This window comes from Pristis pectinata, chromosome 35 (genome assembly GCF_009764475.1).
Source record: "Pristis pectinata isolate sPriPec2 chromosome 35, sPriPec2.1.pri, whole genome shotgun sequence".
NCBI classification, from domain to species: Eukaryota; Metazoa; Chordata; class Chondrichthyes; order Rhinopristiformes; family Pristidae; genus Pristis; species Pristis pectinata.
Window position 1 is genome coordinate 13687892 of NC_067439.1, and position 12684 is coordinate 13700575.

General features: G+C 44.2%; 1 protein-coding gene across 1 annotated transcript; it reads right to left on the minus strand.

Moving 5' to 3' along the window:
• Positions 1-395: 395 nt before the first annotated feature.
• LOC127586262 (olfactomedin-4-like) lies at positions 396-7740 on the minus strand. Its single transcript, XM_052044067.1, has 5 exons — positions 7681-7740; positions 6264-6416; positions 5474-5683; positions 3386-3536; positions 396-1219 (listed from the first exon to the last, which is right to left on the minus strand). The coding sequence occupies exons 1-5, from the start codon at positions 7738-7740 to the stop codon at positions 396-398; spliced, it is 1398 nt and encodes a 465-aa protein (XP_051900027.1).
• Positions 7741-12684: the final 4944 nt, after the last annotated feature.

A 12684-nucleotide genomic window follows, 5' to 3' on the forward strand; every position in this document is an offset into this window, starting at 1 on the left:
AGCTGCAGTGTAATCTTGACACTGTAGTCATTGAAACCCATAAGCTGTAGGAGCAGTAGCCTCCTGCAGGAGCACTATCCCTGCAGTCAAACAGTCACAGCACTAATTGGGTTGAATTAAACATCCTCACTATGATCTGGACACAGGATGTTTAATCAGACCTTGGATGATGTAGAATTAATGTACAGAATTAATTAGACCTTGGATGATGCAGGGTGATTTTAGTTTTCAGGACCATTGGTTTTGCTGTTTGAACTTTGAAGTTAACTTGGAAATGAAATGTGACCTGACCTTCAGCCACAGAAATTAAAATTTGGTCCCTGATTTCCCCGTGATTCCCAGCCTCAGCTGATCAGTTTGCGAATGCTTGATTGATATTTTGCTTCAATTGATGATTATTGATCAGGTTGAAACATCACGTCATAGGTCACCTGGTAGCCGTCATTGTAGACATACAGCTTGTGATCGGAGGGGTTGTAGCTGACGCTCTGTATTGTCTCCATCACTTTATCCATCTTTATAGCAACCCTACCTTCCACACCAGTCCTGGTATCAAACGTATAGAAAATCTCCTCCATCCTTGTGCTCACTGGTCTAATCGCATACAACACCCCGCAGATCATGAAGGTGTTGGTCACACCAGGTTTGAACTGTTTAGTGACCCATGTCCTCTCCACAGTGAAGGAGGTTGTGTTAATTTTACTAATAACCATATTCCCAGCATTTTGTTCAGTGGAGTAAATGACCCATAGACCGGTTTCATCCACAGCAAAGTCCATGTCCTGGTACTTAACACCCTGATACGAGAACTTATTATTGAAGGCTGCATCAACCAGGGTCTCCCTCTCCACAGCCCCTGTGTCTACATTAAACCTGCACATGTCCCTAGTGTTGTAACAGTTGTAATACAAGGAGTTATTGTATAAAACCATCCCGCTTCCCTGCGCCGTGTTTCTATAGTTTCGATAACGGCCCGGAATCACAAGTGTTTTCTCGATTGGATTCTTGTAGAGCAGTAAGTCGTCGTACGAAGAATGTAGTCGGAAAGTGTCGAGCCTTTGTTCATTGGCGAGTGGTGCTACCCAGTACAGATCCTCCTTAGGGGGCAAGGGAGAGGGGTCCCTGCCCCACCCTCCAAACTTATAACTGAATCCTCTCCAGTTCAATTGTGTCACGAAAGGCTCGGTCACATTGAGGGGACCACCATGGTTGCAGCTCCCTGTCAATGAAAAGAAATATAATTATACAGTAATCTCTTTTATTTTACATGCATTATTTCCAGCTATACCCAATTGAACTGAACTGAATTGGTTTATTATTGTCTCATGTACTGAGATAAAGTGAAAAGCTTTTGTTTTGCATGCCATCCAGACAGATCATTTCCATACTTAAGTACATCAAGGTAGTAAAAAGGAAAACAGAATGCAGAATATAATGTTACAGTTACAGAGGAAGTTCATTCCTAGTAGACAAATAAAGTGCAAGGGCCACAATGAAGGAGATCGGGAGATCAAGAGTTCATCTTTCATGTACAAGAGGTCCATTCAGGAGTCTGATAACAGCAGGATAGAAGCTGTCCTTGAGCCTGGTGGTACGTGCTCTCAAGGTTTTGTATCGTCTGCCCGATGAAAGGGGGGAGCAGGGAGTATGTCTGGGTTGAGATGGGTCCTTGATTGGATATTATCATGTCAGAGGTCTTGTCCCAATGGAAAAACCTTGGTGAATTGGCTCTCCAAAACATATCAAGGTGCAGTTACATAATAATGATAGAACTGTCTATCTCTGTCTATTAAGGGGTTGTATTGCTCCTGAGATTTCCACTGGTCTGATCCATAAGATAATTCCTTTGTAATGGATAGGTGGGTGGCTGAGTGTATCCTGGAATACGAACAGCTGTAAATGAGTCTTCCTTGACACAAATACCCTTTTACAACTGGCTGGATCTTTTTGTTTTGCATTATTCTCATTCTGTAGAGACTTGATGTCAGATTCAGAGCAGACACATCTCTCCAGCACAAGCCTTACCAAAAGAACCTGTCTACCCCCTGTGGAACAGTGGACAGAACGATGTGTAACAGACATTCTGTATTCACCAACCAATACCTCACTAGAGGTGATGGAAGCTGATTTTAGAAATTATTTTAGAAACAAGTTGAACAGGTTCTTGAGGGTGAGGAACCTACAGAGCAACAGACACAAACTGGACTGTGGGACTGAGTGTGAGGGGTTCTTTGGAAACCAAAAGCCTCCTGTGCTGTGGGCTGTGGTCCCATAATCTGGTCGCCTGCCATTGTTTTCTGTTCAATTGTTTGATGGCCGTGAGTTGTCAGGTCATGTAAATATTTTTCTAACCTTCTGCCCTCATGATTTGGAAAAGCTGATTGAAGGAGAAAGTAGTCAAAGAAGGGGATGAACTAAAAGAGAGAGAGAGAGAGGTGGGGGTGGGAGAGAAAGATATAGAGACAGAGAGAGTCAGAGGGAAGAGGGAAGTGTAGAGAGAGAATTAAGGGGATGGGAGAAAGAAATAAAGAGAGAGGTTGAGAGAGAGAGACAAGGAGAGAGAGAGGTGGCAGAAATGGAGGGAGAGAGAGTGAGAGAGAGAAAAATGGAGAAAATAGAGTGGACAGAGTGTGAGGGGGAGAGGGAGGGGCAGAGAGGCGGGGGCAGAGATGGAGGGACAGAGATGGAGAAAACAGAGGTGACAGGAGAATAGAGACGCAATAGGCACCTCGGTGTGGACAGGGGGAGAGTGAGAGAAGGGGAAGGAGAAAGAGAGAAAGAAAAAGTTAAGATGAGAACAGGCATGAGAGAAACCTAAACGAGAAGGGAATGAGAGAGAGGGAGAAAGAGAGAGAGAGAGAGAGAGAGAGAGAGAGAGAGAGAGAGAGAGAGAGAGAGAGAGAGAGAGAGAGAGGTGGGAAGAGAGATAAAGAGGGAGAGAGAGAGAGGGAGGTGGGAAGAGAGATAAAGAGGGAGAGGGAGAGAGGGAGAGAGAGAGAGAACTTGGATGGAGAGCATGAGAAGAGAGAGCACAAGGGGAAAACCTGAGAGGAACATAGAGAGAAAGAGGAGGCAGCAGACAGAAGGGAAACAACAATCAGACAGAGACATTGAAGAGAAGGAAATGCCTGCGGCCTGGAGGAGCAGTCAGAGGTTCATGGGGGAGGACACTGACACCAACTTCCAACCAGCTCCTTTCATGCGATCCCAGGGGATAAACCGTGTTATTCACCCACAGTGCAGGTGACTGCCAACACCTTGCAATAACATTTATGGCTGTCAGTGATATCTCTGTGCTACACTCAGTAAAGGGCTTCGGACCCAGGTGGTGGCTGCCCTCCCCCTCCCCGTCAGTGAGCTGCCGTAAGGTTGATCAGTAACTGACCGTAATCAATGGGCGGAGGGTTTGTTGCAGCCTGGTTCTTCTCACACTCTGCCAGGCGCTCCTTCAGAGCCGCAATCTCCTTGCGGATCTGCAGGACGTTGTTCTTGTCGTACGATTCCAGCTGGTGGACGATGAGTGATATGTTCTCAATCTGAAGCACAAGAATATGTCACAGGGAGGACCAGTTAGAAAGTAAACACAAATGATATAATTCACACCAACCGGTGCAGTGACAAGACCACTGAGATATGTCTTGTTCCAACCAGAACCGAATCTCGATGCCAAGAATCCTCCTGGCTACAGGGAACAGCAGGAGGGGAATCACCTGACCACTGATCAGGCAGTTGGCACCACCTTGCCCAGAGCTGTCGACTGTTTGCCGCAGGGCTGACAATTTTGGCTGAAGTTCTCTATTCTAGAGAACTGGGACCAGAGGTGACCTAAGTGCGTGAAAAATCATTTCTTCTACCTGGATGTGCAGACTGAAGGAGAAAAGTGGCTGGTTTTCAATTTTTAAGGAAACCATCTATTTTTTTGAAATGTACTTATTTTCCAATGTCTGAGCTTCACAGGTGGAGCCAGCATTTAATGTCCATCGCTAAATGCCCCTTGAGAGGGTGGTGGTGAGCCTCATTCTCAGTGGTCCTTCTGGTGAAGGTGCTCCCACTGCACTGTTGGGGAGGGAGTTCCAGGATTTAGACCCAGCACTGATGAAGGATCAGCAATATATTTCCAACTCTGGTTGACATGCGGCTGTGGGGGGAATGTGCAAGCGGTGGTGCCCCCCTTGCATCTGTTGCCCTTCGTGGGGGTAGAGGAGGTGCTTTTGAGGTAGCCTAGGCAAGTAACTGTAGCACATTTTGTAGATGGTGCACACTGCAGCCGCTTGATGGGATGCCAAACAAGCAACTGCTTTATCCAGGATTGTGTAGAGCCTCTTGAGTGTTGTTGGAGCCTCACTCATCCAGGCAAGTAGAGAGTGTTCCATCACACTCCTGACTTGTAGACGGTGGAAGGACTTACTGTGTCAGGAGGTGAGTCACTCACTGCAGGATACCCAGCCCCTGACCTGCCCTTGTAGCCACAGTATCTATGTGACTCATCCAGTTAAATATTTGGCCAATGGTGTCTCCAGGGGTTGTTGGTGTGGGACTGAATTCATTGAAGATAACTAAGAAGGGTACCATTAGCCATTAAGAAGGTGGTGCTGAGCCTTCTGGTGAAGATATTCCCATCACAGGGTAGGCTGGGGCATTCCAGAGTCCAGACCAGCAATGATAGAATGGGAAGTGGAACTTAGCCCCGCACAGACCTTGGGAGAAGACCAGTAGTTGACTGTGAGTTATTGACCCAGATTTTCCGGTATAATGCCAGCAGCTTCACAGGGACCCACTGACATTTCCCTGTCTGGTGTCAGGAATTACCATTGCTGCATTTATATATGCGCAGACGTGAAAGTCCTGAACAGTGTTAGCTGCGGTTTTGCTGGAAGTTTATGTTCCAACTTAGACTTGATATCGACCACACATTTGAAGGATAGGAACTGTTGTGAGGGACAAAGGTAAGTATTCGATAACTTTAGATCGTTCCTTTAGATAGTTTTAATTCTTCTATGATTTGAAGTATTTCATTTGGAAAAAAAATTCAATGGTTTGTTAAATTAATGTTAAATTAAGTTTATATTAACTTTTGTTTGTCATGTTTGTAACGTACTGTGCTGTTTCTGTAAAAAGCAAATTTTCATGGCATCTATTCCCTGGCAGGTAGGTCCCTGACAATAAACTTGAAGTTGAATTTGAACTTGGTTTGATTAATTTTAACACCTTTTAAATGTCAGAAAATGTAGAATTATTTTAGAAAAAACATTGATTTTTTCTTTCAAAAACAATGGAACTTGTGAAAAGGATGTGGATTAGCCCAATATCTAAACACATTCGCATTTCTGAAGGGTTTTACATGTGGTCTTGTCCTGGTGAGACCTCTAGTCTACTGTGATTTTATCAGTATTAACCAGCCCCCTTTCATCAATAATAAAACATTCACTGTAGACACAAGGAGAATCGAGTGTGTGAAGTGTGCCCTCCTGACCTCTTTGTAAAGCTGCTCGATGATGGTGTTGCTTCCATTGATCGTGACCTTCAGCTGAGTGGTGAGCGAGACCAGCTCTTGGATCTCTAGCTTAAGCAGCTCAAAGTCAAGCTGGGTGTAGGAGCTTCCTGTCTCGATGCTCTCCACTCGCTGTGTCAGATTCAGCAGCTTCACTGTGTGCATTGAGATAATCTGTGCGTATTGTTGCACCTGGACAGAGAAACACAGCAAACACACCTGGGTTATAGCTCCCTCCGGAGACAAGAGGAAAAGGCCTGAATTTTGAGTTTGACTTTCATTTTAACCCAAAGCATTGTTGTAATGTGTAGCTGTTTTATTGTCCAGATATTGCTGTAATGTTGTAGCCATTGTAATGTGTAGCCATTGTAATGTGTAGCTGTTGTATTGTATAGATATTGTTGTAGTGTTGTAGCCATTGTAATGTGTAGCCATTGTTGTACCAAGCAGCCATTGTTGTAATGTGTAGCCATTGTAATGTGTAGCCTTTGTTATAATGTGTAGCTCTTGCTGTAATGTGTAGGTGCTGTTGTAATGTGCAGCCATTGAGGAAATCTGTAGCTCTTGTAATGTGTAGCTGTTGCCATGTGTAGCCATTGTTGCAATGTTTCGTCATTGTAACATGGGAAACTGGGTGTGTGTGGTCAAGTCACTGGGGTAGGAATGCCCCGTAGGGAATGTGTGTACTCAAACATCTTGGAGCAGTCATAATTGTTATAGGGCACACACCCAGAAATTCCAATGGGAATGTACAGTAAATTAATTTCCATACCTTGCTGATTTCACTTTGGACACTGATACTGAGATCTGTCGTTGTTGCTTCCAAATATTCCATTTTTTCCACTGGGAATGTGTCATCAGGCAATATCACTGTGCAGACACATACTCCATCACTGTTAACTGTCCCATTGACAGCCTTAGGAATCTGTAACCACATCAACGTATCGTCAGTAACAGTGCGAATACTCTGCTGCTGCAGTTCCCAAGTAATTCTTACTGAGTTACATTAACACCTCCCCAGACAGTAACATTGGAACTAAAGCCTCAGCAACACCACAAATAGCAGATGGAGTAGTGACAGGTGGGGGCAAAGCCGGAGGGGCATTGAGCATTGATGAACTGTAAAACTCCAAGTGGGGCTTTTGGATTTGCCCCTGACTGGCTGATCGTATGTCACCTCTCAGTGTAGCTTGAGGTGATATCTTATAATTATTATTGAATGTAATTTTTCAATCCATTACTATTTAGGGCCCTATTGTAAAATAAATTAGGTTTGTAAATAGAACACAGCTCATCACCTGGACTGAACAGCAACACTGACTGTCAGGAAGAAAACCTCAGGCAACATTCAGTCCTTTTGAGAGTATCCTGACTGGGTGCATCATGGTCTGGTATGGAAATCTGAATGCACAGGGATGTAAGAAGCTGCAGAGAGTAGTGGACTCTGTCCAATACATCATAGGCACATTCCTCCCCACCACTGAAAGTATCTACATGAGGCGCTGCCTCAAGAAGGCAACATCTATCATCAAAGATCCCCACCATCCGGGCCATGCCATCTTCTCACAGCTACCATTGGGCAGGAGGTACAGAGCCTGAAGTCCCACACTACCAGGTTCAAGAACAGCTACTTCCCTTCAACCATTCAGTTCTTGAACCAACTTGCACAACCCTAATCATTACCTCAGTACAGCAACACTATGACCACTTTGACCACTTTGAACTACAATGGATTTTAGTTTTTTTTGTTCTAATTGTGTTCATTATTGTTAAAGTTGTGTATAATTTATGTTTAAGTTATGTTTTTCCTTGTGAATGCTGCTTATCTGATCCTCTGTGCCTGTGATGCTGCTGCAAGTAAGTTTTGCGTTGCACCTGTATACTTGTACTTGTGCATATGACGATAAACTTGACTTTGACTTTTTCTTTACCACAAGATGAATACTACAGCATGGAACATTAGAGGAGATAAAAGGTTCAGTCATTTCCCACTGAGTGTCGTGAGACCTCTCCTTCCAGCCATTCTGTACATGGTGTTACATTGACCAGAACACCAATGGAGGTACATTCTAGAGGGAGTTGACTGCTCTGTCCACTGTTCAGTCACAGTGATCTACTCAAACACAGCAAGAACCGAGAGAGAAGGGACAAAGTCATTTCAGGTAAATGAAAATTAGAAACAAACTCACAGAAATCTGAGCAGAGGGCTCCAGAACAGCCACAATCAGCAGCAGGAGCAATATCGCCATTTTCCTTCAACTTCACCTGCAAAAGGAATGATTTCAGGAAAGGTTAAATACCTGTGACACAGAAAACCACACAGAATGAGACCACTTAGCCCTTTTTGGCTCCTCCATTGTCATTTCTCTCAACAATCTTGGAATTGTTTTGACACACAGTCATTTTAAAAAGTTCTCTTTCCAGGAATAGAGAGGGGAATCAGTGAGCAAGAAGTTAGCTCTTTCCTTTACCCATCTGAAGCTAACTACCAGTGTCTTGCTCAGAACTTTGTGTTGGGCAGGGAATTGGTTGGAAGGAGATGGTAACGTTCACGGAGTCAGACATTTACTGCCAGCTGCTCACTCCCTCTTGTCCATAAAATTCAGTATGAGTCATAGCAATGTTACCCATTTTGGACCTATGGAAGAATATTTTCTGAATTGTGAGAATTTAGGAACTGTGGGGTTACAGGGTGATCAGAAATCACGAACAACCAGCAGACATACAAAATACAGTCAAAATTGAATGTTACTCCTTATCTCAAAGGGACAGGAACATATGGAGAGAATGTTACATTAAAGCTAAGTAGAGCGAGTTGGAACCTATTAGATTCAATCACCCTTGTTTGAATTCAACGGCAGAATAGGGTTTGCAAGTTTGAACATCTCTATCTGGTTTACTGTCATCTACCACTACCAAAATTACCACTCTAGGCTTTCATGCTATCTTTTATTTCAGATTTTCACAACAGTGGTATTCTATACCTCAAAGTTTCAGCAGTGTTTGTTTAGTTGCCATTTTTTTTTGATTTTCGTTCCTCTGATTTCACCTTCTTCAGACAGATAAGGCATTCATCAGTCTGCAAGACCCTCCCTCAGCCAGCACCAATCCGACCCGTCCATTTTCTCTTGATCTCCGCTCTATCACTCACATTCCCTTTGTTCTCCTCACTTCTCCCTGCTCCTCAAAACATGCCTGTTTGCTACATCTTACCAAGTTCCGATGGATCCAACCTGAAAGGATGACCCTGCATCTCTCTCCACAGATGCCGCCTGACCTACTGAGTATTTCCAGCACTTGCTGTTTTTATTTCAGATTTAGACCATTTACAGTTCTTCCTGATACTTCTGCTGCTTGCTCTGAGACCCTATTGTCAATGGAATCCCTCGGATAGGTTGTCACTCAAGGCACCTATGTGTGATGATTACTAAATGAAGCTGATAGGAAGCATGTGACCATTGACTAAGGATAGAACTGATTTTGGTCGCAATGGTCCTGTTGACTGCATAACTCGGGCAGTTAAAGTTCTAATGGGCTGACTCACCAGTCTGGATTACTGCCGTATTGCACCCAGTTCAAACCTGATTAACAGTTCCGTTGAAATAAATTTGATCAGATAATCTATACACTTCTCTGCTTCCAAAACTAAGTTAAACCAGGGCAAAACGGATGTAGTAAATGGCAGGGCCCTGGAGAGTGTTGTAGAACAGAGAGACCTAGGGGTGCAAGTACAGAGTTCACTGAAAGTGGAGACGCAGGTAGACAGGATGGTGAAGAATGTGTTTGGCAGCGTTGCCATCACTGGTCAGGGTGTTGAGTACAAGAGTTGGACATCATGTTACTATTGTACAGGACATCGGAGAGACCACACTTGGACTATTGTATGCAGTTCTAGTCACCCAGCTATCAGAAGGGTGCTATTAAGATGGAGAGGGTGGAAAAAAGATTCATGAGGATGTTACCGAGACTGGTGGGCTTGAGCTTTAAGGAGAGACTGGATGGGTTGGAATGTAGGAGGCTGAGGGGTGATGCTAAGGAGGTATATAAAAACATGAGGAGCATAGAAAAGGTAAATGGGTCACAGTCCTTTTCACAGTGCAGGAGAGTCTAAAACCAGAAGGCAGAGTTTGATGAGAGAGGGGAAAGATTTAAAGGGGACCTGAGATGCAACATCTTCACACAGAGAGGCTGTGGGTATATGGAACAAGCTGCCAGAGGAAGTGGTAGAGGCGGGTACAAGGTTTAAGTGCATTTCAACAGCTACGTGGATAGGAAAAGTTTAGAGGGATGTGGGCTAAATGCAAGCAAATGGAAGTAGATCAGGTAGGAAACTTGGTCGGCATGGACGAGTTGGGCTAAAGGTCCTGTTTCCGTGCTGTATAACTTTATGACTCTAAGACTGTGATTTACCAACCTGACAGCAGGTAAGGAGCGAACGCCAAGCCTCTTGCAGTGCTGACACCCAGAATAATAAGTGGGTCATCAGAGGGAGTCCTGGGCTATATAGGCACGAGACCGTATGCATATCAGCACATTATCTCCCTCTGTTGTTACTGGTGCCATATGTTACCCGGATGGGTAAACTCAAACGGTGAGATCAAACACCAAGATCACCAATAAAGTATCAGCGAGTGACAGCTGCGCTCTCTGAACCTTGATAAAAGGTTTGTTTTTTAAAATGCAATTAATTATCAAATCTCACCGTGAATTGGTTACTGGGCGTAGTGTGGGCAGTGTTTTCAGCCAACATTCCAGAAGGGGAACAATAGGAAGAAAAACAGATAAACGCAACAAACTTGATCTCAAGCCACAAAATGGAGATGGTTCGATCACGATTTAAGGAGCAGCTTAGAGGGGAGGGAGTTTGGGAGGTGCTGGGGTTTAGGAAGAGAACTCAGATCTTTGGCCTTAATGACTACAAGCATGGTGACACCTGACGTACCATCACTGGGGTTTCCCACACAAAGTTGGATTCAGTGGGAGCTGTTGTTCTGATTATTCCAAGATTTTGCAGCTGCCTGTGCTTGGCTTCACTGCTGCCACCTCGGGCGCCAACCCTCTTTAACACAAGCACTCTTCCAACTACCAGGGAGTGCTGCTGCTTTTGGAATGTCTGCCACAGTGATGGGAGAGACGGAATGGAGAGGTGAAGGTTACCGACAGGGGCTTTAGAGGGGGTCCATGAGCTCAATGGGGAATAGAGCAGTGGTAGGAAATCCCACTGCTCCAATGTCTGCTCCAGTGGGTCAAAAGAAAAGCAGATGAATTCTCCTCTTCTTTTGAGTGGCACTGCAAACTCTGTGACTTGGCAGTGGTCTGCCTTTCCCTTGATCTCAACGTACTGATGTGATGAAATGATCTGTATGGATGGCATGCAAAACAAAGTTTTTCACTGTACCTCAGTACATGTGACAATAATAAACCCACTTACAATTTGCATGCAATTCCAGTGGCACTTTACAAAACGTGATTTCAGGTAGTCAAAGTTTCTAAAGTCATATAAAATGTAGAGTTAACAAAGTGAGCACTGTTCCATTAGAAAGTGGATCGGAGCAATATTTACTGGAGAAGGAGGAGATGGTAGAGAGGTATTTTACATCAGTCACTAACATGACAGAAGTGGTCACCCCACTGCATGAAGGATGTGGGGGGCTTTGGGAAGGATGCAGAGGAGGTTTACCAGGATGCTGCCTGGATGTCAGGGTACGAGCTAAAAAGCAGAGGATGGACAAACTTGGTTCCTTTCCCTCGCTGATTTCACTTTGGACACTGATACTGAGATCTGTCGTTGTTGCTTCCAAATATTCCATTTTTTCCACTGGGAATGTGTCATCAGGCAATATCACTGTGCAGACACATACTCCATCACTGTTAACTGTCCCATTGACAGCCTTGGGAATCTGTAACCACATCAACGTATCGTCAGTAACAGTGCGAATATTCTGCTGCTGCAGTTCCCAAGTAATTCTTACTGAGTTACATTAACACCTCCCCAGACAGTAACATCGGAACTAAAGCCTCAGTAATACCATAAATAGCAGATGGAGTAGTGACAGGTGGGGGCAAAGCCGGAGGGGCATTGAGCATTGATGAACTGTAAAACTCCAAGTGGGGCTTTTGGATTTGCCCCTGACTGGCTGATCGTATGTCACCTCTCAGTGTAGCTTGAGGTGATATTTTATAATTATTATTGATGTAATTTTCCAATCCGTTACTATTTAGAGAACCCAATTGTAAAATAAATTAGGTTTGTAAATAGAACACAGCTCATCACCTGGACTGAACAACAACACTGACGGTCAGTAAGAAAACCTCAGGCAACATTCAGTCCTTTTGAAGGTATCCTGACTGGGTGCATCATGGTCTGAACGGCAATTCGAATGCTCAGGAACATAAGAAGCTGCAGAGAGTAGTGGACTCAGTCCAATCGCTCATGGCCGCATCTCTCCCCACCATCGGTACTGTTTATATGAGACATTGCCTCAAGAAGGCAACATCTATCATCAAAGCTCTCCACCATCCGGACCATTCCACCTTCTCGCAGCTACCATTGGGCAGGAGGTACAGAAACCGGAAGTCCCACACCACCAGGTTCAAGAACAGCTACTTCCCTTCAACCATTTGGTTATTGAACTAACCTGCACAAACCTAATCACTATCTCAGTATAGCAACACTATGACCACGTTGCACTACGATGGACTTTTTTTTGTTCTCATTGTGTTCATTCTTGTTAAAATTGTGTATAATTTATGTTTAAGTTATGTTTTTCCTTGTGAATGCTGCTTATCTGATCCTCTGTGCCTGTGATGCTGCTGCAAGTAAGTTTTTCATTGCACCTGTGTGTACTTGTACTTGTGCATATGACAATAAACTTGACTTTGACCTTTTCTTTACCACAGGACGAATACTACAGCATGGAACATTAGAGGAGATAAAAGGTTCAGTCATTTCCCACTGAGTGTCGTGAGACCTCTCCTTCCAGCCATTCTGTACATGGTGTTACATTGACCAGAATACCAATGGAGATACATTCTGGAGGGAGTTGACTGCTCTGCCCACTGTTCAGTCACAGTGATCTGCTCAAATTCAGCAAGAGCTGAGAGAAAAAGGACAATATCATTTCAAGTAAATGAAAATTAGAAATAATCACACAGAAATCTGAGCAGAGGGCTCCAGAACAGCCACAATTAGC

What these genes read in the sequence shown, in the direction of transcription:
- LOC127586262 (XM_052044067.1), bottom strand. Translation starts at nt 7,740, where the DNA reads ATGGCGATATTGCTCCTGCTGCTGATTGTGGCTGTTCTGGAGCCCTCT. An exon ending in TCCAAAGTGAAATCAGCAAG is followed by an intron (nt 5,684 to 6,263) that starts GTATGGAAATTA and finishes TTCTCTGTCCAG; the next exon opens with GTGCAACAATACGCACAGAT. An exon ending in TCGAGCAGCTTTACAAAGAG is followed by an intron (nt 3,537 to 5,473) that starts GTCAGGAGGGCA and finishes CTTGTGCTTCAG; the next exon opens with ATTGAGAACATATCACTCAT.